The 27790-nt window shown below is 47.0% G+C and overlaps 1 protein-coding gene across 2 annotated transcripts in view; it reads right to left on the reverse strand.

Moving 5' to 3' along the window:
* Window positions 1-27790, reverse strand: part of Trpm1 (transient receptor potential cation channel subfamily M member 1) — a 101213-nt gene that overhangs the window by 44671 nt on the left and 28752 nt on the right. For both annotated transcript variants that reach the window (XM_041663877.1, XM_041663959.1), the window contains exons 2-13: window positions 23579-23658; window positions 20178-20373; window positions 17375-17588; window positions 16215-16339; window positions 14881-15052; window positions 11562-11736; window positions 11030-11153; window positions 10185-10257; window positions 9319-9419; window positions 3203-3373; window positions 1727-1861; window positions 665-715 (exon numbers count right to left, since the gene is read on the reverse strand). In XM_041663877.1, the coding sequence (XP_041519811.1) occupies window positions 665-715; window positions 1727-1861; window positions 3203-3373; window positions 9319-9419; window positions 10185-10257; window positions 11030-11153; window positions 11562-11736; window positions 14881-15052; window positions 16215-16339; window positions 17375-17588; window positions 20178-20373; window positions 23579-23658 (1617 nt within the window). The remainder of the gene's footprint in view (window positions 1-664; window positions 716-1726; window positions 1862-3202; window positions 3374-9318; window positions 9420-10184; window positions 10258-11029; window positions 11154-11561; window positions 11737-14880; window positions 15053-16214; window positions 16340-17374; window positions 17589-20177; window positions 20374-23578; window positions 23659-27790) is intronic.

A 27790-nucleotide genomic window follows, 5' to 3' on the forward strand; every position in this document is an offset into this window, starting at 1 on the left:
GTGAATGCATGTGGGACCTGAGGTTATTGTCTGGTGTCTTCCTCAATGTCTTTCTACCTTATATACTGAAGTGGAGAAACTAATGAACCTGGAATTTGCCAGCTTAATTTTTGGATTCTCTGTCTCTACTTCTGGCAGGCTTGGGTTATGGAAGGTGGGACTCCATGACCATACAGCTTAGATATTTTTTTTAAAAAAAGCTTTATATATTTAGTGTGAGTGTTAGAGTGTGTGTGTGTGTGTGTGTGTGTGTGTGTGTGTGTGTGAGAGAGAGAGAGAGAGCATGCATGCATGCACACATGCACACCACAGTGCACCTGTGGAGGTCAGAAGAAAGCCTGCAGGAGTCAGTTCTCCCTTTCTACTGTATGAGTCTCAGAGATCAAGCCCAGGTACGCAAACTTGCCAGTAAGCCCCTTTACCCGCTGCGCCATCCTACAGCATTTCCTAGGTTCTAGAAATACAAGCTACAGTTCCAAGCATTTTACAGTCATCCCCCTCGTCCTTTGTTCTTCTCTTTCTAACGTTATAACTGAACTATCATGAGCAGAGGAAGCCATTGTTCCCTATGCGTCAAATAAGAAGGGAACACATGTCAAAACAGAAAACTTTTCACAAACTATTTTCGTGACAGGTGCCAGCCGGTAAAGGGTGGATAACTCACCTTCTTAACATCCCTCACCAGCAGGTGAAGGGTGTTGGGCGGGCCCAGTCTCTGAAAGGGAAGCAGGCGGCCTCAATCAGTGTGGTTTGCTCTTTAACTCTTGAACAAAATTCTGCCCCAGTGAATTGTGGGCACAATATACCACTGACTCATTTGTTATAAGGCAACTGGCTGTGGTTTCCACATTTAAATGTGTGTGAAATGCTTTGAATAATTTTAGCATTCTTGCAGTGTTAAATATCTGCGTGTTTTACACCATTTCTGCCACTGAAAGTCTTCGAATGACCAAAGAAGACGTAAATTTTCAAAACTTGAATTGGACTAGTGTGCGCAAAGCAAATTTTATCCACACACTTCCCATTCTGACACAACACACCTCCTGTTAAAATGTGTTTTCCCTGTAACCAGGGAAACGTCAGGGTCCCAAGCAACAGTTGACTAATAACCTTGATGACAGCTCAGTCTGCTGCTCCCTTAGGACATGAGGTCCTCTTGCGTCACAAGCTTAGGATGTAAATGCAGACTTACAGGGGTTCATCTGGTCACCTTTGACTTCTCTCATTGTGAGTTTTTACGAGAAATGGAATCTGATCCTTTCCTCGGGCCAGTGAGCTACAGTCCTTTCCTCATTCTCCACGTAAACTGAAGTTCTGGGTAAGCCTCATGACCCCCCCCCCCCCCCGGGAAATGCCTGACGCTAGGGCATTCTGCGTCTTGTTGTTCAGTGGATTGGAACCATCAAGTACACTTTCAGCTTCAGACACTTTCACTGCAGAGGTGGCTTTTTGAAGATGTGAGCCCATTGGACAGCGGGAATCATCTGTCTCCTCTAGCTGGAGTGACTGGCTGTCACGGCACAGTTGCTGAGAATATGAATATGCACTAGCCAGGAGCAAATAAGGATTAGCCGCCCCACTACACACTGGCCTTCCAGCTGAAGCTGCCCTCGTGAGTCTGCACTCAGTGGAGAGCTTTTGTTGTGGTGGTTGCATAATAATATGTGTCAGGTGATAAGAGTATTCTGAGCTAGCTCGCCCCCAGCCTTCTCCCAGGTATGCTCACGGTGTTGTAAAGCTCCTCCAGCCTCGGGATGGTGAGGAAGTGTTGCATGTTCACTCCGTTTTCAATCAGGAGCTTCACAAAGTCAACCCGATCTAAGACAAGAGCATCGAGCATGGCTTGTTCCAAGGCATTCACCTGCGTGAAATCCAGGAGGGAGTCCATGAATTGCCTCTGTCGAGACTCCAGGCAGGAGACATTGGGACACACCATGGAAAGTTTTGGGATATTCTGAGCTGTATCCCCTGCAGTTTTGTTTGTTAACCTGGTGCTGGGAATTGAGCCCACGGCCTCACATATGCCAGCCAAGAACTGTCCTAAGGCTGCTGCACCCAGCCTGTGCTTCCCAGGGTGGCTCCCTTTAAATAAACATACTTAACGTTCTCTCCTTTCTGCTCAACCTGGTCCCACATGCTCTGTCAAAGTTTACAAGGGACTTTTGTTTTCAAAGCTAAGAGCATGCCAAGTGGTGGTGGTGCACACCTTTAATCCCAGCACCTGGAAGGCAGAGGCAGAGGCAGCCGGATCTCTGTGAGTTCGAGGTCAGCCTGGTGTACAGAGCAAGTTCCAGGACAGGATCCAAAGCTACACGGAGAAACCCTGTCTCAAAAAACAAAACCAAAAACAAACAAATAAACAAAACACTAAGAGCACTTATTGCTCTTAAAGAGGACCCAGGCTCAATTTCCAGTACTCCCATGCCTGTTTACAGCCTGTCTGCTAACTCTAGTCCCAGGGGCTCCAAGGCCTTCTTCCAAGTTCTGCAGGCACTAGGAAAGTGCACGGTGCACATACATATATGAAAGCAAAATGTTCCTATACATAAAATAATCAATCAATCTAAAATTTTTTAATGAGTTAAGACTACTATTCCAATGTTGCCCTATTAAGTTTCTCCTGCTGTTTTCTTGGCTGAGAAGCATCTTTTGGTGGTGGTAGGACCATGTAGGCATGTCACAGGCCACTGGGGTGCTATGTGAGTGAGTGGCCATACACTCCTATTTTTGGAACGAAGGTACCGCTCCAAAAGGAAGCCCTGGTCATTGCTCTCTCTGCTTGGCAGGCATGCGGACACTTGGTACAGAAACTAACCACATGTTTACGATTCACACAACACAACACTTTTGATGGTAGAGCTAGCGGTAGTGTGGGGAGGGGTGGTGGGTGAGTAGACGCAGCTACCAAGCTTGGGAGCCTGAAGACACCCATGCAAGATGTTTCCAGGTCTCCCTGCTGCTGAGACACCGGCAAGCAGGGCCTCTGCAGTGACAAGCATATGCCCTAATGACGATCACTCCCATTTATTAAACAGCAGTAAACACACTATTGTCACCGAAATATTGGCATTATTCCACCAATCCTCCATCCTGATGGGGATGAAGCAAAGGTAACTAGAGTGTCCCTTCCCTGGAGAACTAGGGTAAAGCCAACTCTGGGCTCTACAATCTCAAGACACACGAGCAAGAACTTTGCACACACCCAGTTCAACAGCTCAATCTTCCGGGGGTCCGTTTCTTCCTCCACTTCCTCTTTCACCTTGCCTTTCTTCTTGCCTTTTCCTTTCCCTCTCCCCTTGGTGGTGGCTGTGGGTGGCTTCTTCTCCTTCTCTGTGACTTTGTTGTCCACTGGAGGGGCCAGGCTTCCCAGTGGCTGCAATCCACAGCAAGTAGTGTTGATACCAAGACTGCCCCTTACTCCAAGACAAGTATAGTGACACTCCAAACTCTATATGCACACACACAAAGTAGATGCACATACCTACATTCTCACAATGCACACATGGCATAGACTCCCATATATTCACACACATGCATAGTACACACACCTGTACACATTGTAAGGCATACATGTACACATTCATATTCACACAAATAATGCCTTCATGTGGAAAGGAACACACCTTCCACATGGGGAAGGTGCACACACCCATGGGTAAACTTATGAACATGTACTTGAGTACACACATATGCATACACCTAGGGCACATATGCACCAGCACATATACAGGCATACACACATGTATACATACAAAGTCTATCACCGTGGCCTGGCTGTCTGATAAAGAAGATCCTAATAATGTGAACCACTCTTCTCCATGAGCACAAAGACTTAATTGGTCTGATGCAATGGCTGTGAGTATTTGAAGTGAATGACATGCTGACGGATGAGTGCATTTTGAGGGAAGGGTGCTGAGAGGCAAATTAAAAGGTACCAGAGGAGTGCTGATAGTCCTCGAATGATGGGAGAATGTGACCGTGAATGAGTCAGAGGCAACAGATAATAGTACAAGTCACCATCCAGGAAGAAATGTGAGCTGGAGATTATTATGGCTAAAGAGGCTCTAGCAGATGCCTTGGAGCTGCACAATGTGGTGATGGATGGATGGAGGCTCTGGGAGCACATGCAGTGTGGTGATGGATGGAGGATCCAGGAGCACGTGCAGTGTGCTGAAGGATGGAGGATCTAGGAGCACATGCAGTGAGGTGAAGGATGGAGGATCCAGGAGCACATGCAGTGAGGTGAAGGATGGAGGATCCAGGAACATGTGCAGTGTGATCCAGGAGCATGTGCAGTGTGGTGAATGATCGAGGATCCAGGAGCACGTGCAGTGTGGTGAAGGATGGAGGATCCAGGAGCACATGCAGTGAGGTGAAGGATGGAGGATCCAGGAGCACATGCAGTGAGGTGAAGGATGGAGGATCCAGGAACATGTGCAGTGTGGTCCTGGATGGAGGCTCTGGGAACACATGCAGTGTGGTGATGGATGGAGGATCCAGGAGCACATGCAGTGAGGTGAAGGATGGAGGATCCAGGAACATGTGCAGTGTGGTCCTGGATGGAGGCTCTGGGAACACATGCAGTGTGGTGATGGATGGAGGCTCCGGGAGCACGTGCAGTGTAGTGAAGGATGGAGGCTCCGGGAGCATGTGCAGTGTAGTGAAGGATGGAGGCCTTGAGGATGGACAGACTGAAAACCTCAAAGGCAGAGGGTGCTCACTCAGTGAAATAGAAGGAGAAAATGGGTCTGACTTCCTGGTAAGTGTGGAGCATGGGGTATGTCAAGGTAATGCAGCTAGGGTTAGAAGTCATGGCCCTCTGCTGAAGTCCTTGCCCCAATGCCTTGCTGCCATCACACTCTACTGGTGAGCTGTCCGTGGTCCATCCACTTCACCCTTTCCTCTACTTGCTCTGCTATACCTTTCTGTCCACTGGTCACTGGTGACAGTGCTGGGGCCCAAGACCTGGGCATCACCCAGCCCCCTTCATGGCAAGCCCTTAGTCATGTGACTCAACAGTTGCTTTCTCCCTTAACCAGTTTCTTGGGTGCTGCAAGCTCCAGGTTTTTTTTTTCTTTTCTTTTCGGTGTGGCCAGTCCTTCTCAATGTCAAGGTTCTTCTGGGTTCTGCCCCTAGCCTTCTTCATTCTCATCTTGCTCCCTCCCTCGGCAGTCTTACTGCTGCTCACACTGCTGGCCGCTATTCAGGAACAATTTTCCCCATCTAGTTTTAGCCCACGCTCCTCTCCAGAGTTCCTCTGGTGAACTTAGCACCTGCATGTCTCACAGACTCCTTCGGTATTAGTTAGCTTTCTGCGGTTACAACAAAAATACCAGGACTTGACACTGTGTATGACCTATGGTTTCGGAGGCTGAAACTCCAAAAAATATAGGGTCAGCGCTGCCTAAGGCCCTGTTGCTGCATCATGAACATGAAGGAAGACCCACGGTGGGAGCAGCTGTGGCTGGTGAGGCAGGAAGCCAGAAAAGCCAGGAAAGGAAGGCTTGGATAGACATGTCTCCAAAGAATTTCCCAAGTGGACACCACAGATTATCACCTCCAGACATCATGAAGGAAACACACGCCCTCCCCGTCCACTAGGATGAAAAACAAAACCACAGAAGGTAACACGTTTTTGAGAAAGTAGAGAAGTGAGAACATTTGTACTTCGGCTGTTATTAAAAAGATTGTGATGACTCCTAAGACATTAGACATAGAAGTTTTGCATAATAAGTGAATTATGACAGAAATCCTTCTGGGTATGTTCCAAAAGGAATTGAAGCAAGACTCGAATGGATCCCTGCTTACCTCCCTTTGCAGCGGCGCTGCTCACGATAGCCGCTATTCACCAGGATGGCGGATAAGCAGTGCGATCACACACAAAGTAGAACATTTTTCTTTTTAAGACAGAGTCTCACCATGTAACCCTGCTGGCCTGGAATTCACTTTGTAGACCAGGCGTGTCCCAAACTCACAGTGCTCCACCTGCTTCTGCCTCCCAACGGCTGGGATTGAAGACGTGCGTCACCACACTAGGCCCAAAGTGGAGCATTTTACAATCTTAAGGAAGAACAGCCAGACATTGGGACATGTGCCTTTAGTATTAGCACTTGAGAGGCAGAGGCAGGAGGATCTTTGTGTTAGAGCCCTGCTTGGTCTGCAGTGTGAGTTTCCAGGAAATCCAGGGTTACACAGAGAAACCCTATCTTGAGAAACAAAAGGACAAGAGAGGGAAAGAGAAAGGAAGGAAGGAAGGAAGGAAGGAAGGAAGGAAGGAGAAGGGAAGGAAGGAGAGAGAGAGGGAGGGAGGGAGAGAGGGAGAGAGAGAGAGAGAGAAAGAGAGAGAGAGAAAGAGAAAGGAGAGAGGGAGGGAGGGAAGGAGGCAGGGAGGGAGGTTGGCTGGGAGGGAGGGAGGAAGGAAGAAATAAAGAAAGAGAAAAGTAAAGAAAGAAAGAAAGAAAGAAAGAAAGAAAGAAAGAAAACATTCTGACATGGGATAGATACATCTATAGGGAGGGGCCCTGAGAATACTATGCTAAGTGGAAGAAGCCAGTCACCCAATGATAAACTCCATGCTTCCATTAATGGGAGGCCCCAAGTCAGAACTGCCCAGCTAAGCCACCCCGAAGTTCTTGACCCTCAGAAATGGTGCAAGATAACAAATACCGTTGACTAAAGAAACCTTTCTGTGTATCCCCCAGCTTCTAGGTCCCAGCACTCAGTCCTGGGCTTGATTTGCAGGACCCAGCAGCACACCCCCTGGCCAGCTCTCAGCCTTCTGAACCGGCGCCTTCTCGCTTTGTATTCTCGCCACGATGCTCCTTCTCCCATCCCTTGTTTGCCCTTCTCTTTCTTGCCTCAGTCTGTTCCAGGTGCCCTTCCTCCTCCACGGAAGCCGGCATCTGTCTGGTCACCATTTAGACTCAGTGTCCACTTCATTCTCTCAGCAATGTCTTTCCTGGTATTGCATTACAAACTAGCATCCCAGATTCTCCCTCATGCATGCTTATCTTCTGTCCTAGCTCCTCCTATAATGTGGAATCCAGTAATTATCTGTTATTTTGTCCCAAACCAGCCTCCTTCTTCCTTCCATTACCCCACCTTCATATCTACCCTGGTGTTACAGACTTCCGTGAGTCTGCTCTATTCACGTCTGTGTCCCCAACGCATGAAACAAGAGCCCCAGACACAAGAAGCAGCCATCAACCAACATGTCTTAAGTGAGTGAGTAAATACACAGCTTTGAAAACACAGTGAATGAGTGGGATGCAGCAGCCTTTCCCTGCTGCAGCTTCTGGTCTTGCTGCTGTGTGGAGTGGAGAAGGCACAAGGGTGTGGTTGCTATAGGAAGAGAGTTTCTAGTTTCTCGGGTGAACCTACTCTGCTTCCTGGCTGACATCCGGGATTCCAAGAGCATCATGGGTAACCTCAGAGGAATAGCTTGTTACCTGGGCTGGCAGAGGAGGGGTTTTTAGGAAGGGCTTCAGGGGCTGTCCAGAAGAGGGCAGCTGATGGGTGCAGGTAGCTATCAGGCACTTTAGAGGTGGACACTCCACACTAAAATGGAATACTAGGGAGAACGAGCAGAGAACAAGAGAATAGTGGTAGCCTAGCGAAAGACCAGGGTGTTGGTGGCATTTGCTTCAGCCATGAGGAAAGTCAGGTGGATGACGTAATTGGAGTCTTGCAAACCTTGATAGGGTTGTAACATGGTAGACCAAATCTAGCAAGGAAGAAAATAATAAGGAACAGAATCCTGACCCCACCTACCCTGCTCCCAGCCCTGCTGCCTTCTGCCTGGCCCTAGAAAGGCTACCACATCTGCAGAGCTGTGGGATGAGAGACTGAGTAGCAGGTGGTGTGCATGACAGAGCCCTTAGGGCATTTCTGCAGACGGGTTAATAGGTGTGAAATGAGTGTGGTTCTGCATGTGGGGGGGGGGGGGCGGATGGAGCCAGCACAAGGCAAGTAATAGCTACTTGTGCTGTGCAGACGAGATCACACTCAACACAGGATGTAACATTGTAGGTACCACACCTCTAAAAGGATGTGGGCTGGCATGGACCACATCCACAAACTTCAAATATGGGCTGAGCAATTATCGCTGGAAATAGTGTCTCTGACATTCCTTTGGGTTCCTTGTGTGACTTTCTAGCCTGTCACTGGTTTATGCTCTAATTTTTAGAGCAAAGAAGTTGCTTTGATTGAAGGAGTGACTTAAGGACACCCGAGTGACTTATCACACATACTATGTGCATGTGGCCATTATGGTTGCATGGGTGTGCACATACACATAACTTGCCCTACGTCACAACACCCACGACCTTCCAACCATACACGTATCGTGTCTTTTTCATATACATTTTCTCAGTCACAAACATACAAAATATCCTTCAATAAAAAAACACACACATGCCTGCCTGCCAATCACGCACATACATGTGCCTGCTTCCACACATCATGTCACAACACATCATAGAGCACATACATCTCTGCTGTGCAGGTGAGATCCCATTCAACACAGGGTATTACATTGTGTTACACTATTCTACAGATGTGACAAAAGTTACACTTTCCATTCTCTCACACTCACACACAGATACATGCCATAAACCCACAGATGTCACACATTAAACTACATCTTTCTATCACAACCCATATATCATAATCCACATATGCTACATGTATGCTGTGCACAGACTTGATGCATACAGTACATGAAAGCATCCCACAGATACTAGAGCAAAGAATATAGCAGTCCCATCACATACACATCACACGCAGAGTTCTCTAGCCCCCCCCCCCCCCGCCGAAGTTTTACAAAACAGCCTGAAAACTCAGCACCCTAGAAGAAAACGCTGCTGTTAATTTTGATGCTCTTCTTTCAAAGGATAAAAACCCTCTTTCACCAGCAATGATGAAAGGTTTGGTGGTTAGTTTCCTCAGGAAGACCCGCTCAGTGTGAAATCAGTGCTCAGAGCCCGCCTTTCTTTGGTTTCTTTGAAGTTAAACAGCAACATCTTCCAATAATCTCATGGATTTCCCAGATCAGAACCCTGAGATCATCTCCTGAGATCCATGTCATGATCAAGGACATATTAACACCGCACCATGCCAAGTCACAATAAATATTCTAAACTGAAAACTGTTCCAACAGGCACAGAGGCCTTTAACCCTAGCACTTGGGAGGTGAGGGTGGGAGGATCAGGGGTTCAAGACCAATCTTGCCTACATAGCACATTCTTGCCCAGCCTGGACTACATGAGACCCTGTCTCCAGCAAAACAAAAACAACAGAAAAAAAAAAAAAAAGTTTCACCGGCCAGTGCGGGCCAAAGACGAAGATCTGACTTCGTGCTATGTCAACTCGGTTCCAAGCCAGTGCCAAGCTCAGCTGATCAGGAGCCGACGCGTTGGTTCCTGGGAAAGGAAGAAATGAGTGTTCCTAACTTGTGTCTGGACCACCTGAGTTTGCCAGGTTCTGGGGAGGGAACTTGGGTTTCTCACTTCCCGGTGGGAGCTAGTTTGGAACTAAGTACCTATTATTTCTTTCTTGACCCCGAATGACCACCAAAGCTAAGACCTCTGCTTTTTGGTTTTTTTAGGTTTGCTGAGAAGAAGCCAGAGGCAACCTCATCCCAAGCCAACGGGGCGTGGTTTCCTGGAAGGGACGGAGGAGGAGCCAACTAATTCATTCTTTTCTCATCTAAAAAGGAGAGAACTCTGCCAAGCTGGACCAAGGACGGTAAGTCCTGAAGCGGCACCCAGTGCAGCATCAAGTCTGTGGTGAATGTCCTCTTGTCCCTGTGGCCCCAGACTAGCTGAGAGGCAGAGAGGAAATGTGCCTCCCACAGAGACACCCCCGCCATATCATTAGCTCCTCATCAGAACCTGCCTTTAGAGGCAGGGTGCAGCGTTCAGGAACCAGACCTACTGGGACAGCTATGGGTAGGAACAGCTCTGATGGGTCGGTAACGTCCGTGGGTCCCACAAAAAGCCCTCTTTAGAGTCCGGTCATTCCAGCATTTCATGCTGAGGTCACCCCAGGCAACCTGGCCTGCTCAGGATTCTTTTTCTAAAAGTCCTTAGGAGGAGGGAAGCGAAAGAGCATTCATTATTGGCAAAGCCCTTGCAAGGCAGCTCTAAAAAGACAAAAATCAGAATCACCCCTTCCCAGAGGCTCACCTTTCAGCAGGGCTGTTAAAATTGCCATCTCGACATCCTGCTGACCCTCAGAACCCATTCGAAACACGGTGACCTGGAAACGGGTGGATGGGGAAGAGACGGAATCAAGGCAACAAGAGGAAGAAGGAGCTGTTGTGTTGTGTTTTGTTTTGTTTTGTTTTTTAAAAAAAGCTGAACACAAGGACTGGTGCAGTGAAGCAGAAGGCTGGGTAGAAGAGTTTTCAGTCTCCAGGAGTTTCCATGTTGCTCTTGCCAATGGGACCCTTGCCTGGATTAGGAGTTTATTATTTATCCCACCTGGGGCAGAGGGCGCTTACTCAGGATCTTCACTAAATAGCCAACAGAGCCACTGAACACATATCTAATCAGAAGGAATACGTTAACAGGGGATTTGCGAATTTAGAACTTTGAATACATTATCACAAGTGAATGAGGAGGGCCAATGCCTCATCAATACAGTTGAAGGAAGGTAAGAGAAATGACCCCTGCATTTGCAAAGGGAAGTGAATTTGACTTTGTCACCACGTCTAAAGGGCTCTTGCATGCTTCTCTTCCCAGGGACTTTAAGTCTGATTTATGGTTGTTGTCTCTGAGTTGAGAGACATGGTTGGTGTGACATCACCCATGTTTGCTAAGGTCTGGAAACACCTGGGACCACCTGTGGGCTTGTCCCCCCACACACACACAAGTGCACACGGGCAGGTAGTGTGGAATGAGTTTCTAAGTCGCCCTTTGGGAAGGTCAGCTGAAGGGTGCAGAAGTCCATCAAAGCAGGCACGGCGGAGGGAGACAAGGAAACAGCTCTCTCTGTAGAATGTGTTGGGAAAGAAACTGAAGACACTCACAAGCTCTTTCTTCTTCATGCACTCCATGATAATTGCAAACAGCTGGTGCGACTGTGACTTGCTGTAATTAAATGTTTTCTGAATGGTGACGAGGAGCTGGTCCCGCAGGGACTCGTTTATGGTCCTGTTCAAAGGGATGGAGATAAAGAGGGAAGCAGGGGAAGTAGGGCCACTTCCGAGGAAACGGGCCGACTTTGCCCACCCGAGTGTTTTTGATCTGTGATTGCTAATGGCCGAGATTTGCGTCCAGGAGACAGAAAAGTCACCCTGGCCTAAAGGCAGTATTAAAAACCGGCCTCAGTTTAGCTCTTTGTGAGACTTATAAGGGAAAATGAAGGCGTGAGAGAGAGGGTTCCGAGAGGGGGTTCAGGCAGGGATAGGAGCTCCCGGCAGCTCTCACACTGACCTTGGGAACTGGAGAGAAGGTCAAGAAAACTCCTTATGAGTTAGACATTTCTGGGGTGTCTGAGCGGTTCAAGTCAGCCTGACAGAAAGCCATTAAGAGCTCGCCCGCATCCCATGAGGTTCCTACCCTCCTTCTTCACAGTATTTGTGTGCGAAGGACAAAATGTCAGAGGCACGTCCACTGCCGTCGCAAACCACCACGGGGACAGGAGGGTCTTCTCTGAGGTACTCCAGCACAATAGAAACCACATTAGGGCCGCCTTCCACCACAAGGCCCACGACAGGGACACCCTGGCCCAGCCCTGCAACACAACCACACTACTTGGTCTTCAAGCCAGCATGAACATCACCAACTTGTCTTAAATGCTGACACAGCAAAAAGCGCAAACTTCCTGCTCCAGGGCTTTCCCTGTGGCGCTAGTGTTGACTAACAGGCAGACTGTGTTCATTCCTGCATTCCAACTTCATATCATGGTCTCACTGTGAACTCTGGAACCTCAAAACTCTTGAGCTCCCCTACACTTCCATGTGACCTGTAAGGAACCTGACACAGGGACACCTGGGCGTGAGAGCTAAGAAGCACTGCTAAGAACGCTCCTTTAATGCCCTGCCTGGGTGTGAAGTGCCCACCTGGAGGCTGTCTTCTAAGGATTATCCAGTGTAAGGTGGGCAGGATAAGCAAGGGAGGAAGTAGCTCAATCCAGGGCCTCTCCCGCATTGGCATTACAATGCCAGGCTAGTGGCCAAAGCGCCATCTCACAGATGAGCCATTGTAAAAGAAATAGTGCCTTACTTAACTCCTGAGGAGAAATGGATCTGAACTATAAGAACACATTTGCCTTTGGGACGTTGAAGAGGCAAACGTGTAGCAGTATGCTCTTGTTTACTGCCTCCAGAGCCAGGAATAAGGCCATATGGGTTAAGCATCCCCAATCTAAACGGCTCAAGTCTGAAATCAACAGCATTGCAGGTATCATTTTTTTTTTGATTGGAGATGATCAGTAGTAAAGGTTACGCAAATATGACAAAATTTCATCAACTCTGATGTCTGAAGCACTTCTGGCCCCTGTATATTAATCTTAGGGACAAAAACATGGACCACTGTTAGCCCATTTCTAACGACTTATTTCCAGGATTTGCCTCTGCTTTAAAAGAAGTAAATTATTGGGCTCTTCAAGAACACAGTAGGAACAGATCCAGTAGGGTGGGCTCAAGGAAGCAGGAAGTGACCGTGGAAGTCTGGGAAGCTGATGTCATATTGGGAACACAGTGGGAGTGGAGTCTTCATGACAAATTTGCCTACCTCATAATGTCACCCCTGCCTGGTCAGGGCATATTACATAGTTGCTCCTTGACATCTCCTGGGGAATAAGTTCCAGAACATCATACTACCCGCCGCCGGACACCAAATTCAAGATGCTCAAGTCTCTTATACGCAATGGTGTGATATCCACATCTACATTCTTCTGTGTGCTCCACACCACCCCTAGGGGACTTGAAATACCTGACATGACGTCATGGCGTGGAAGTAATTATTACTCTGTGTTGCTTAGGGATAATGACTAGGGAAACAAAACTGTACACATTAATTAAAGACTGAATTTCTCTCCTGAATGTTTTCCGTCTGTGGCCAGTGATGCTCTGGACTTTAGACCCTGTTGGTATACAGGGTCACTATTTGCTGATCAGGTCTTGCTAGGTTTCCAGAGTTGTGATCAAACAAGTGCCAAGTAGGGACAATGTCCTTGACCTCACAGATCTCAAGAGCTTCGGCTAAAATCTGCCAGCACAGGTTATAAGAAACCTGGAGACTCTCGGTGAGGGAATTCAGAGCCTTGGCTTCCCTCCTGCCAGGCCTTCTCCCGGGGATACTTTCTCTTTAGGACAACTTTGTTATCTCCTGCTCAAAGAGCTGTAGTAGAGTTAGTTTCAGCAAACAAGCATTGAAGGTATGTCATGGATAAGGAATAATGGCAAATGGATCAAAATGGCATCGCCTCTGTCTTTGAGATTCCCATCCAAGCAGGCTTGGGAATTTACATCTCTAGGAGCGTGGTGACTTCATCTCCGGAAGCAGAGGAGAACTTGTTCTTGCCTCGGGCTCATGGAGCTCAATGCAGTAGTGGTGACTACTGAGCCCCCCTTTGCTGTCCTTGCCCCACTCAGAGGCCTAGGCAAAGGATGACAAAGGGAAGCCCACAAGTCACGGGTCCAGGTAGGATTTCCAAGTCAAAAAAAACTTAAAGTGTAAAACAAATAAAACCAATTTATCCATCAGGATCTGATTCTTAGGACCACACTGCACTTGCTGCGGTGTGGCTATCTGCTCAAGATCAAGTCGGTCAGCATTTCAGCGTGGAGGTGGGAAGGGGTTGACAACGTTTGTAGGACTGTGACCCCTGGTAGGTTCGCCATACTACAGTGGATGGCCCCAGACCCGTAAGTGCATGGTCAGCCCGATAGGACACAATGAATTATTTTTTTAAAAAGAGGACATGAATTTGGGGTGGGGCAGTGGTAGGGAGACAAGGACAGATCTCGGAGAAGCAGGGGAGTGAACATAATAAAAATAAATTGAATGGAATTTTCAGAGAATTGATAGAAATATTTTTAAATTGGTTCTTGAAAAATTCATAGCCTTTCATGGTGGCCACGCTAATCCTAACCACTTGAGTGATAGATATCACAGTACCTTACATTAGGGCCTTTTCCCAGGCCTAGGTTGTTGTGCACAATGATATTGCTGGTGATGTGAAGAATGAGACATTCTGTGAGATCACTTAACAATTGTTCGGCAGAGTTTTTGCGTGTGGGCACGTCCCAGGAGGTTATGCCAACGACCTTGTTCTAACAAGCTCTCTCATCCTTTCATCGGGCCAGGAGCCAGTCCTTTCTCTTTATCTTATCCTCAGATTTGCCCCAGCACTGAGTGTTCTTTCCTCAAATCTGTGCCACATGGACTAGCGAGGATGGTGTCCATCAGGAACAGAAGGCTCTGCAGCCAGGTCCAGGGACTTCCTCATTTGGCCATCTTAGCCCATGTGAGAGATCCAGTTCTACAGAGATATTTAATGGCCTACACTACTTATCTGTTCGTAGGATGAATCATGCTAAGTCTTTGAGAACAAACTGTTTTCCTAATAAAACATTAAAGAAAACAATAGCTGTGACTACGGTAAACAGGAATGAGGCAACATGATGGCAGCATCATCACCATGGCAACAGTGCAGGGGTACTTCTCAGATCAACTTGTGAACTTGGGCAAGGCATTACATGGCTGCTATGTGCAGGCAATGATGGTGGCTAGGGCAAAGGGTCTGACCGTGGTCCATGAGCCTGGCAAGAATTGAAATTCTCTAAACATCCTTGGGTAACATCCTTCTCAGTCGGCATCCACCCTGGTGGAGCCAGGCCCCAGCTGACGTCCACAGACTCCCGGGACTTACTAGTGTTGATCTTCTGCAGGGAGATGTGCTTTTCCAGCTGCCTTCGAAGCTTCACCTCAGCGCCGTACTTGCCCAGAGTGCCGTTGTCAGCCAGGATGAAGTGAGTGTGGGAATTGTTGAGCACAGAGAGCTTGCTCAAAGGGTTGGACATGGTCTGGTAGACTCTCGTGACCTAATAAGATGCAGGATACCAATCAACGCTGCGGGACTTCCATATTGAGTCATAGGATACTCAAGCACTATGGACACATACCACACGTACACTTAGCCTCGGTTCTCTGCTGTGCACTCTGGAGGCTGTTTTCACAATTAGTGTATTAAGACCGAAAGAAACTTGTTTGCTCTATCAGTGGTTCTCAACCTTTCTCACACAGCGACCCTGTAATACAGTTCCTCATGTTGTGCTGACCCCCAACTACAAAATTACTTTTGTTGCTATTTCACAACTGTAATTTGCTACTGTTGTGAATCGTGATGTAAACTTCTGATGTGCAGGGTGTATTGTCATTGTCAGAAATTGATTGACAGGAGTAGCAGCCCACAGACTGAGATCTGCTGCCTTGGATAATGGCAATCTAGTAATTGCACACTTATTTACTACAGAGAATTGAGAGCTGGCAGTAACACAAAATCCTGGCACACACTGATGTCTCTGTGTGTACCTCTATGTGTGTATGTGTGGTGTATATACATAAATGTGTGTGTGCGTGTGTGTGGGGGGGTGTGTGTGTGGTCTACCTGAGCATCTTCCTCAATTGCTCTTCACCTTATTTTTTAAGACAAGGTCTCTCACTAAATGTGGAACTCACTGACTTGCTAGACTGGCTGACAATGAGGCCCTAGGACCCTGACTTCATTTCCAACCCTGGAATTACAGTCACACGCGATCACATCTGATTTTATATATGAATGTTGTGAATCTAAACGCCAGTCCTCATGCTTGTTCAGCAAGCACTATACCCACTCACTGAACTGTCTTTCTTTTTAATAGGCCAGCTATAAACAGCCTTAGATATTCTTCAGGGTTATAGACAACCAGCAGTAGTATATCCATATCACAGAACACCATTCAGCAGTGGGAAGGAGCATAGGACAATCTGAGTTTCCTGAGTATTACAGAGGCTGGAAAAACCCAGCCCTCTAAGATTGGGTACTGTGTAATACAATGTCCTGAAAGCAACAAAAACGCTATAAAGCTATGTAACACATTAGTGGCTTCAGGGTTAAAGAGGAAGTAAGAATGGTATTTCTTACAACAAAGTATGAATTTAAAATGATCTCAAAACACAGACTTCAAGTCTTAAAACCCATCAATGTCTTCAGAAAAAACTTACATCTTTGCCAACCAGGTCTTCCTTGTTCTCCACCATGCCCCACGGAGCGATTCCTATTGCACAAAGCCGGCCTCTAGACTTGGAGGAATGGTCTTTCAAGGCATCCCCCACATGGCTGATGACCCCTGTAAGCAACCACAGGCCAAGTTTCAGGTCCTTCTAACCTCAGGGGTACCTGCTCTGAGCCCCCATAATCCCCTGGATCAGGGGTGAGACCTGTTCCCTTCATGAAGAGAAAACATCCCATGAGTCTGTGCTCATCATAACCAATGATCCTGTGTTAACTTCTGGAAAATAAGAGCAGTACCCACGGCTGCTGGGTAAGAACATCCTCTACAGATTTCTGTGCCCACAGCCGGAAGTCCCTGGGATCTCGTTGGTAGTGCTTGGGTACCTTCTGCTAACAGCAAGAGACAGACCACTAGGCATGTTCCTTCACTCATATATTCCCCAAGGCCTATTGGCTTGTGGAAAAGGACATTTGTTCATGGCTATGCTTAAGCAATGGCTAGGCTGGGTGACTCAGATGTTCACGACCATCTCTGTTATTCCCACTGAACTTTGGACCTCAAATGTCCCCCCCCAAAGTCCCATATTAGATGCTTGGTGACCAGCTGGGCATCGTTGGGAGGTGGTGAGACTATAAGAGAGAGGACCCAGCCTGCGGTTTGTGGGTCACTGGGGTGTGCCCTCGAAGAGTTAGTTGTGTTTTGCCACACCACACACTCCCGCCACGAGGTACTGCCACACCACACACTCCCGCCACGAGGTACTGCCACACCACACACTCCCGCCACGAGGTACTGCCACACCACACACTCCCGCCACGAGGTACTGCCACAGGCCCAAAGGCATGGCGCCAATTGACCATAGGCTGAAACCTAACACCGTGAGCCAGAGTAAACCTTTTTCCTTCAGAACCTGATTGCCTCAGATGCCTGTTTGGTGATGCAAAGTCGCCTAACAAAATTACTTTTATACTCTTTAAAGAAATCCATCGCAATTTCAGGAAAGCCCTGCTGAATAAGTTTCCCTCTTGTTACAGTTGGGATCAGGATTTCATGTGTCCAGTCTCCTGGCTGTTCTCATTATGAGGCCCTCTGCAACCTCAGCTGAGTTTCAGATGCGCCGATTCCCAGCGAGGGCAGGGCCCCTCTTACCAGTGCTCACACCCCCGGTGAAGATCCAGGCCCCGGTGGTCATGGCGGCCTTGATCAGGCCTTTCCCGAACACCTGCTTCAGCTTGGGCTGCATCTCAAAGCTCTGGAGGCCTCCGTGCACAGATATCAAAAGCTTGGGGAGCTCCAGCTGCCACTCTTTCACCATGAGATGGAGCAAGGAATCTGGCTTGGTGTCATAGGAAACGCGGATGTACTGCAAAAGAACGCACAGTTCTCACCTCCTGATCTTGGTTTTGTTTGTAATGTCAGAGGGAGCAGGGTTACCAAACATGTCCAAGGAAGAGCTCCCTTAGGCCCTCGAGGCCCTCTGTGAGCTGGGCCCTCTGCATTAATCTGCAGCCAAGTGACTAAAGAGAACTTAGGGAAAGATGGTCAATTTAGCAAAGGAAAACACAAGACATCAGTGCCATGATCCAAATGTTGGTGTTACCATGACAACCACATGTGACAACTCTATCCCAGTGCAGTAGTAGTAAGAGGTAGATAAGGGACGGTGCTCCAGAGGCCCATGGGAGTTTACTCATACATCCTGTATATGAGCATATAGCAAGAAGGTGTCATTTATTAAGTAGGGGGCGAAATTTGATGAACTGGGATCTTGACTGTAGGTTTCTTAGCCTCTAAAGCTCACACAGTACATTTCCATTTATAAAGTCCCTCATCTGACTTATGCAGGAGAGGTTGTGGGGTAAAGGGAACACTCCTGCATTGCTGGTGGGAGTGCAAGCTGCTACAGCCCCTTTGGATATCAGCGTGGTGACTTCTCAGAAAATTAGGAAACAACCTTCCTTAAGACCCAGCAATACCACTTTGGGGTACATATCCAAAGGATGCTCAATTGGGTCACAAGGACATGTGCTCAACTATGTTCACATCAGTGTTGTTTGTCATAGCCAGAACCTGGAAACAATCTAAATGCCCCTGGACCAAAGAATAGATAAGGAAAATGTGGCACAGTGACACAATGGAGTCCTACACAACAGAAAAAAATAATGACATCTTGAAATTTGCAGGCAAATAGATGGAGCTAGAAAACATTACTTTTAGTGAGGTAACCCAGACCCAGAAAGACAATTATCATATGTAGTCACTCATAAGTGGCTTTTAAACATAAGGCAAAGAAAACCAGCCTACAAATCACAATCCCAGAGAACTTAGACAACAATGAGGACACTAAGAGAGACATACATGGATCTAATCTACATGGGAAGTAGAAAAAGACAAGATCTCCTGAGTAAATTGGGAGCATGGGGACTTTGAGAGAGGTTGAAGGGGAAGGGAGAGGCAGGGAGGGGAGCAAAGAAAAATGTAGAGCTCAATGAAAATCAGTAAAAATATTAAATAAAAATGGCAGTTAATAATAAAAAGTCCCCCATTTAAAGTGTTGTAGTGTCCATCTACCAGGCTAATGTGAATTTCTGAATGGTTTATAATGAATATTTTAAGTGACTTAGCACAGTATCTTTACATCACACAAGAGCTGGCATCGATCTGTGCTAAAGATTCTGTCTTCTTTTGTCAGGCATTCAAACATATCTCAGTGTCTTGTACTTTGTTTGCAAACTTAACCTTGAAAGAATTGATTCGCAATGGTCCAGGAAGTTGAGGAATGCTATCATTGAATGCGTAGGGAAGGGTCATGGGTCTACATCTTGAACTAGTTTCTTCTCAGGGTGAAAAAGACATCAGTGGTCAGGGGCCATGATTCCTCTGTGTTGCCATTTTGTGTCCATTCTTATATGTAGGGTGCTAGCCCAGAAAAATCTTGTGTTGTGGTATTTGGAACATAACTGAATTTTATTTATTATTATATACATTATTTATTTACATTATTCTTCTAATGTTGGTCCAAATGAAACGAAATTGTAAAAATAGTATTAAGAGTCAGCAGCATGGGGTTCTGGGCTGGCACCTCCCCTCACTGCAGGATGCACCAGGAAGGGAGCTAGCTTTCCCTACTGATAGCAAACTGTGAGGGACTGTTCTTCTCCTCTTGCTGTCTGAGAAGGCGCAGGGAAGCTGAGCTCAGAGAATGCTTGTAGAGGCTCGGCATGCACGGCGGAGGGTGCCAATTCCCCTGCTATTGGGACTGTTGTTTAAAGAGCTTTTTATCACTAGGGATGCTGGTGGGGTTTTTTGTTGTTGTTATTTTGTTTGTTTGTTGTTAACTTAGCACAAGCCAGAGCCAGGGTCATCTGGAGAGAGGGAACCTCAACTGAGAAAGCACTTTTTTTTAAATCAGATTGGCCTGTAGACAAGTTTGTGGGGCATTTTCTTGATTAATAATTGATGTGGGAGGGTCCAGATCATTGTGAGTGATGCCACCCCTGAGCAAGGTGGCCCTGGGGTGTATAAGAAAGCAGACTAAGCAAGCCATGAGGAGAAAGCCAGTAAGCAGCATTCCTCCACAGCCATTGCTTCAACTCTTGCCACCAGGTTCCTGTCTTGAGTTCTTTTGATGTTACCTGGAAACAGAAGTAGAAATAAACCCCTTTCTCCTCATTTATTTTTGTCACAGAGTTTATCATAGCACTAGAAAGCAAACAAGGGCACCAGGAATGGGGCAATGGACTGGCTTAGAGCTTGGGGTGGATTCATGGGGGCTGCGTGGACTCTACAGTGATCTAAAAATCCATCCACACAGATCTACAGCGTGGACTTGCGGCAATGTGCCTACGAAGGTTCAGCTGTAAGTCGGAGGAAGACCCAGGTCTCTGCATCTGGGAGACAGGCACTGGTGAAGGCTGGGTCCTTGTGCACAGAGCCCCATCACCCTTCTTACCATGGCTTTATTGTAGTAGCCCCCACCCTGGAACTCGAGACTCCCATAGGAGTCTGTTGGGTAGCTCTGGGTGTGTTTGCCGACGGACCATTTCCCGGACTGAGTGTCCACCTGCTTGCTCTCCTCCCCTGTTGTGCTGGGAGCCCCGCTGGGCAGTGGAGGGATGTGTTGGTTGATGAGCTGCCCACAGCAACACCTGGAAGAAGAGCAAGTCAGAATGTTCAGCAACATTCCCCCTCCCCTCCCATCAGTGAGTATAAACCAGCCTGCACGGATGAGCTGGGTCTAGCCAGAGCCACAAGAATGTCTTAGTCATCGGCTTCATGGGGGACAGAAGTGATCCTGGCCATTTCTGTGCCCAAAAAGCAACACCTCACTTCCCACGTACCAGGCTGTTTACAACACATTGGATGGCCGTTCTTTCTCACTGAGTAAGAGCTTCTCTTTCTGCTGTCTTGGGGACATTAACAGGCGCGGGGCCCTCTGAACACTGCTGAGCAGTTTGTGGTAAAGTACAACCATAGCCTTGGAGTAGATAAGTGACCTTCTGGAATTCTATGGCGCTACAGGGTTCTTCTGGTTTTTAGTTAAACCTTCCAAGTAGCACTGAGGGCTGAGTCGTCCTGTCCTGAGCAGCCATATGTTGGGCTTTGCCCATCTTGATTTTCAGTCCCTCTCCACAGCTCAGTTAACCTCAGGCCTGCCCTCCTTCCTAGTCTCCTCTGAGCATGTCCCTTGGTTTTTCCATGTATGTCCAGGGTTTTCTTTGTCACTGTTCTGATTGGCTGCCACATAGTTCATGCATGAACCATCAAAGCTTGGAATGTCCCTTAGGGAGCACAGCAAGGGCACAGAGTGATGTCTTGGTACCAATGTGGGGGGGAGTGGCTTTCCTTCCATACTTGTTCCTTCATCAGTGTTGTAAGCTGATATTTGGGGTTTCTTTCTTCCTCTCTCTCTCTCCTACTCGATTTGCCGTTCTCCTCTTTCCTTTCTTCTTTCCCTTCCTCCTCTCTTTGTTTCTCTTTTCTATTCTTTTCTTTTTTCTCCTTTCCCCTTTGGATCCCCCCATTCCACCTTCTCCCTCCCTTCCTTCTTCCTACCTCCCCCATCCTTCCCACCCTCTGTCCCTCCCTCCCTTCTTTCCTTCTACCTCCCCCATCCTTCCCACCCTCTGTCCCTCCCTTTTCCTTCTTCCCTACCTCCCCCATCCTTCCCACCCTCTGTCCCTCCCTCCCTTCCTTCTTCCCTGTCTTCCCACCCTCTGCCCCTCCCTTCCTTCAAGTTGTTTTCACTGTCCTGGGTTCTTACAAAAGTTCATGTACATTTTAGAACTCGAGTGTCAGTTTCTATAACAAAGCCACCAGAGGGGTAACGTCAGTCAGGCTTCTGTGGCTGTCATGTGTGGAACATTCGGGAGATTTGTTTGTGTTCTTACTCTGAGACCACAAGTGGAGTTGGATATCAGTTGGGAGGGTGGAGTCCACATTCAGTTAGCCGGAGTGAACTACAGAGTTTTCTAGTTGACTAGAAGAAGATAAAGGGGCACACAGAAAAAATGAGGAGGGGCCTTTTTGATCAAGGAAGGTGGAGAAGAGGGGAGGTGATTGTTTCTTCATCACTCTGTGAATCTTTCGGCTTTATTCCCTTATTATCTGACTCCCGAGATTTATTTTTTAATTGAACAGTAAAAGAAGCTACAATAAGGAGGAAAGACTTAGTTCACAGTTTCAGAGACCTCTGTACATCATGGCAGGGAGAAAGATGAACAGAACGGGTCACCTCTCAGAGGCCAGGACACAGCGAGGAGGCCCATGTTAGACATCCTTGTTCTCTCTCTTGCCGTACCAGGGTCCTGGCCTTGGGGATGGTGTCTCTCACATTCTGGGCAGACCTTCCTCCCTTAGCTACCTCTTTCTGTAACCACCATTACAGACAACAAGCCCAGAAGTGTGGGCCACTAATAGATGTGTTTCTTAATCTAGTCAACTTGACATCAAGATTAGTTGTCAACTGGGATTAAGTTGAATTTATGGGTCATTTTGTGAGCATTGCTGTTTTAATAGTGACATATCTTTGGATATGTGAGCAGGGATGGTTTCCAAACTGCTTGGAACTTCATTCGTTTCTTTCACTAATGTCTAACGTCTCAGTTTGGGAATCTGTATTACTGGCTTCGTACAACTAGTCGGCAGAGTGCTCCCAACATGTTTTGGGCAGAGTGTGTAAAGGATTTGTGTTGTTTCTTCTGGAATGACTTCAGAAGTCAGTGGAGAGAGACTGTCTGGACGTGGGTTCGTTCTGACTGCTAATGAGGACCAATGTGGAGGCTTTAGATCACGGACCCTAATTGCACCAGTTACTTAAGTGTGCTTCCGTTGGGTATTTCTCCCCTGAGCTAGCTTTCGGTAGCTTGTACCTTTCTGGGAATTTGCTAAATTCTAATTTGTTGTGCAAATCACAGTATTTCTTCATGCTGGCTTCCGTTTAAGACCGGCTGTCGCTCTCAACCCTGCCATTCCAGTCCTCACATCAGCTTGGCTGACTGGTTCCCAGGATTTTGTTCTTTTCCAAGAACAGCTTCTGACTTCTGCCACCGAGGTCCCTCTGTCCTGCAGCGTGGGCCGCCTCGTTTCCCTCTTGACGCAGGGCTGTCTTCTGCCTGCTTTCCGTCCACTCTGCTCCTATTTTTTCCGTGGCTTCTGCTGGATGGCTAGGGTGTTTATTTAGAAGTTCCTCTTTCTTAATCCAGGGGTTTATGGGCACAAATCTCCCTCTCAGCCTATGTGAGCGCATCTCCTCAGCTTCTCTGTGTTATATCTTTATTCTAATTTATCTTGGAATATTTTATTCCCCATCTGATTTCAACTTTGATCTGCTGGTTACTGAGGAGTATCTTTACTTTATGAGGTGCCAATACTTTTTTTCTTCTATTGATTTCTGGCTTTATTTAATTGTGATTCAAGACTAGGCTTTGACTTGTTTGGGAATGTTGAGGCTTATGTCACAACTTGGCCTATGGTCTGTACTTGAAAAGATTGCTTGGTCATGTATTCTGCAGATACATTGTTTCAGTCTTTCCCAATGATAGAAGTTCCTTCCATGTAAAAAAAATTAGGGAGTTGAGCTGCAGATACCCCAGAAGATATCCTGAGACTTCCAAAGTTCTGGCTGAGAGAGAGCCCAGGGAAGAGGTGCAAAGAGAAATTCTCTGTTGGGGCATTAGCCTGTCAACAGAGGCACTTAATAGCCCCATGAATCTGTATTAGTGGCTCCCGTGGTGACAAATTCTCGCATGTCCTTGCCTCCACTCCCTTCTCCCACAGACATTAGAATAGTTGCTGAGGCATGCTGGACGAGCCCTGACTCAGACAATACCTCCACAATAGCACCCAACATACCTGTTTGGGTCTTTTGTGCTGGGAATTACAAAGATGCATTCCCTTTTGCAAAATGTTTTCTCTATCCAAGCTTTCTGACCCTGGAAGAGAAAAGAATAAAAATTAGATTCCATAAGCCATCACCAGGGTTCATGAAAAAAAAATCATAGGGCATGCAAGACGGGTCAGTGGGGAAAGGTGTTTGCACCATGCCTGACGAGCTGAGTTCAATCCCTGGAACCCACATGTCAGGAGAGAACCGATTCCTGCAAGTTATCTTGTCCTCTGCTCCACACATACCGTGTACTCATATATGAGTACAATCAATCAATTCATTTTTTAAAAAATTAACATGACATTAATAGGATGGTTCCTATTCTGTGTGTGTGTATGTGTGTGTGTTTCTTTTCTGTAATGCTGTGGAATCAAACCCGACGTCTCACTCAAGGCTGACCTATGGCCTTGGCCTTGCCTATGACACCTGAGTGGTCATTTCAATCGAAGGGTGGCATGTGTTTAGGGATCTGGTGTTTTGTAAGAGAGGTGGCCTAGAAACATGTGTTTGTTTCCCAATTGCTGGACTTAGTTCACTGGCATCCACTGGCTGAAGATCTCCTTTGTGCAAGGCTGATGTGGGGTATCCTTCTTTATATGTGCTGCTTTTATTGGCTAATAAATAAAGCTGCTTTGGCCTATGGCAGAGCAGAATATAGCCAGACTGGAAGAGATATATATATAGAGAGAGAGTAGACAAAATCAAGGAGATGCCATGTAGCTGCCGAAGGAGAAGGACATGCTGGAACCATACCAATAGGCCACAGCCTCGTGGCCATACACAGATTGGTAGAAATGGGTTAATTTAAGATGTAAGAGTTAGTTAATAAGAAGGTTGAGCTAATAGGCTGAGCAGTGTTGTAATTAATATAGTTTAGGTGTTGTTATTCAGGTCTGGGTGACCAAGAATGAATGGACAATCTCTGGTTACACTCTGTACTGGGTGCTGTGGAAACTTTCAAAGGAAAAGGAGGCAGAGGGCACATGTTCTTCGCCCTCTAAAAATAGCAGGCAATGGCTGAGAAAATACAGGGAGAAGGGGTGGGGCAGCATGGGGATCCAGGCCACAAGGATTGGGAGAACTTCCTGCGGTGGCTTTTTTTATGGAGAAGGCTGAGGCCCAGATGCCTTTGTTCGAGTTATATTGCCCTCAGTCACCAAAGCACCCTCATCTGGAGGAGGCTCAGAGCAGTGAAGTGATTGGCCTTGCTCAGGAGGAGACTCTAAGTGGAGAGTCAGCAGATCCCTCTGGGAGCAGGGGCTGGGAGGGCCCTGGCAAAACCTGTCCAGGCTGACTGGAGGAGAGTTAACAGTGTGTGTGTGTGTGTGTGTGTGTGTGTGTGTGTGTGTGTGTGTGCGTACACTCATATGTGTGTGTTTACACATGTATGCACACCCTGGGGATCTTCAGTCCAAAATCTTTATATATGCTAGGCAAATACTCCACCACTGAACTAAAGTCCCATGCACAAATAATTTAATAATTGCCCAGTGATGGTTCTCCACCTGTGTGTCATAACCCCCTTGACAAACTTCTATCTCCCAAACAATATTTGCATTACAATTCATAACAGTAGAAGTACAGTTATGAAGTAGCAATAACAATAATTTTATAGTTGGGGGTCACCACAACATGAGGAGCTGTGTTAAAGGGTCACAGCATCAGGAAGGTTGAGAACCACTGGGTCTTGGACACTGTGCCTTGGAAGCTGGTGCTTTTGTGTTCTTGACAGAAATGGATCAGCTCAGAGGATAGAACACAGGGAAGTCAGTAGGAGCTTCATCCAGCCCAGAATCCAGGAGCAGAATGTTCAAGCCCAGCTCAACAACAAAGCAGACTCAAAACTCTTCATGTGAGAAATTTATAGTCTCCAGAAGTTAGTATATAAAGCATATGTGTATATCTGTATAACATTTACCGGTAATAAATCATAAATAAATGCATTTAAATAACTATTTGATTGACATTATATGTTTTAATAACTCTTCGATATTATAATATGTATCTTTGCCATTTGCTGGGGATGAAAGCAATCCTGCATACTAATCAACGGATGTACTTCTTTATCTTTCCATAAAGAATTCAGTCTTCACTGAATATCTGATACTGCATGGTTCAGATCATCTTTAACACCACTCAGAATTGATTAATGTTTTAGTTTTATAATTGTCAGTGTTGAGAGTGCTGCTTCACATAAACACACCGTGCAGACTATGTTAAGGACCATTTCCAAACTGTTGGAAATTTATTCCAATCTCAAGGCAAAACTCAATGACTTTTTAGAATACAGCTCAAGTCCACAAATCAAATAGCAGTCTTTAAAATCAGATATTCTAATGCATCCAGAACTACCCTTACTTCGTGCTTACATGCTGAGAGGTGGCTAGAAAAATATTACACGTCTTTACTTTCCATAATTCAATCATCTCGCTTCTATAAGAGCACCGCAGTTAGCAAAAGCCCCGGGACTCAGCAGAGACCACGGTCTGAGCCTATGCGTTTCAGGTGGTGATGGCTGCACTTGCTGGCCTGATGCCTGTCCAGTGCAGAGCTCTCATCTGGGCAGTGCACTCAAGACCCAGGCGCTATGAAGCCAAGTCATATCACACCCATGCACACCACCAGAGACCTGTTGCATTCACGGTGTGTTTGGCTTTGAGTTGATGTCTGGTCATCCCAGTTAAGACACCTTTTGCAGTACCCAGTGTTTCTAGATCTCCACCTTGACACCCTGCTCCACTGGGATCACCATTAACAATTTAAGAAGGTGGGTGTGGTGGCTCACACAGCACTCACAAGTCTGATGCAGAGTTGTCAGGAGTTTGAACTACTAGCGAGACTCTCTGAGAAACAAAGCCAATGGTCTGGATTGGTTGTTCAGTGGTTAAGAGTGCCAGCTTCTCTTCCAGAGGACCAAGGGATTCTATTCCCAGCACCCAGATGGCAGCTCACAGTCAGCTGAAACTCTAGTTCCAGGAGACACAACACCCTCTCCTGGCCTATTTGGACACCAGGCACTCACTCAGGCAAAAAACCCATACACATAAAATAATAATAAAAGGCCAAATGCATGCCTAGTGTCTATCCCTTCTTTTGCTTTCGGGCACCCTGGAGTAAGAAAGGCAGGAGGGAGGATGTTGAGGAGGAGGCTCAGTGGGTGACCTAAATTAGAATCCCAGCATACATAAAAAAAGACAGGCATGGCCTGTTTCTGCACTTCCAGTACAGCAGGGAGGTTTGTGTGGAGACAGATGGGTCCTGAGAGCAGTGGGAGATGCTCGTTTAAGGCAACACAGTGGAGAGCCGGGGAAAGGCCCCGGATGTCCTGCCCTGGCTTTCACACTCACCTGCTTGGACATACAAAGTGGATTAAGAAACTGGGCCAGGAGTCTGTGTGCCCTGGCATTTAGGTCTGTGTTTCTTCCACCCCGGGCCCGGGCAGCACAGAGATGGAACAGCCTCAGTGTGTCTCTTCCCCATGCGGCATCAGCTTTGCTTTTCCTCTCTAGTTTCTGAAAAGGTGGATCTTCCTGGGTCTCAAACAACTGCCGTTGTTTGTGGCCCTAATCAAATACAGCTGATATCGCCAGCCCTGCTTCACTCAAAATCCTTTTCCCCAGTGAATGCTAGCATGTGGGTCCTGGGCGAGCAGTGGGAAGGATATGAGGGAGAGCGGGCTGATGAGAAAGGGGAGCTACTAGTTACCCGTATGTTTACTTTTTTGATAGACTCATCTGTAAAACAGCCAAGGTGTCCTGTGTAAGATCAGAGTCTGAATTCTCTAGGTTTTAATGCAGCTTATGGTATAAGGTCTGAGTGAGGCTGCCCAGACAGCGTCATGTCAGATCCTGGAGATGTCTGCCCATGAGAAGAGCTGGGAAGTAGGGGTTCTAAGTGATATGTGGGGGGGGTCACAAGCTGTGTTAACAACTTGACTTTCTTGTCTGTACTTGAAGGAGGGTGACCAAACACAAAGAATATGGGAGGAAGTAGGGCTGCGAGGACATCCTCTTGAGAAGGCTAGGGCAGGGGGCAAGGGTGACCTGGGCAGGCTGCGAAGGCAGGGTGTGACTCTGCCCTGGCAGAAATGGGAGAAGTGGCTTCCAAGAGTAAACACTGGTTTTCAGCTACATGAGTCTGTTTATGCAATGGTCATTTCTTGGGCCAAAATTAACAGC

This window comes from Microtus oregoni, unplaced genomic scaffold, assembly GCF_018167655.1.
Source record: "Microtus oregoni isolate MIOR12 unplaced genomic scaffold, Mior012 000000F_ref0000247, whole genome shotgun sequence".
Taxonomy (NCBI): domain Eukaryota; kingdom Metazoa; phylum Chordata; class Mammalia; order Rodentia; family Cricetidae; genus Microtus; species Microtus oregoni.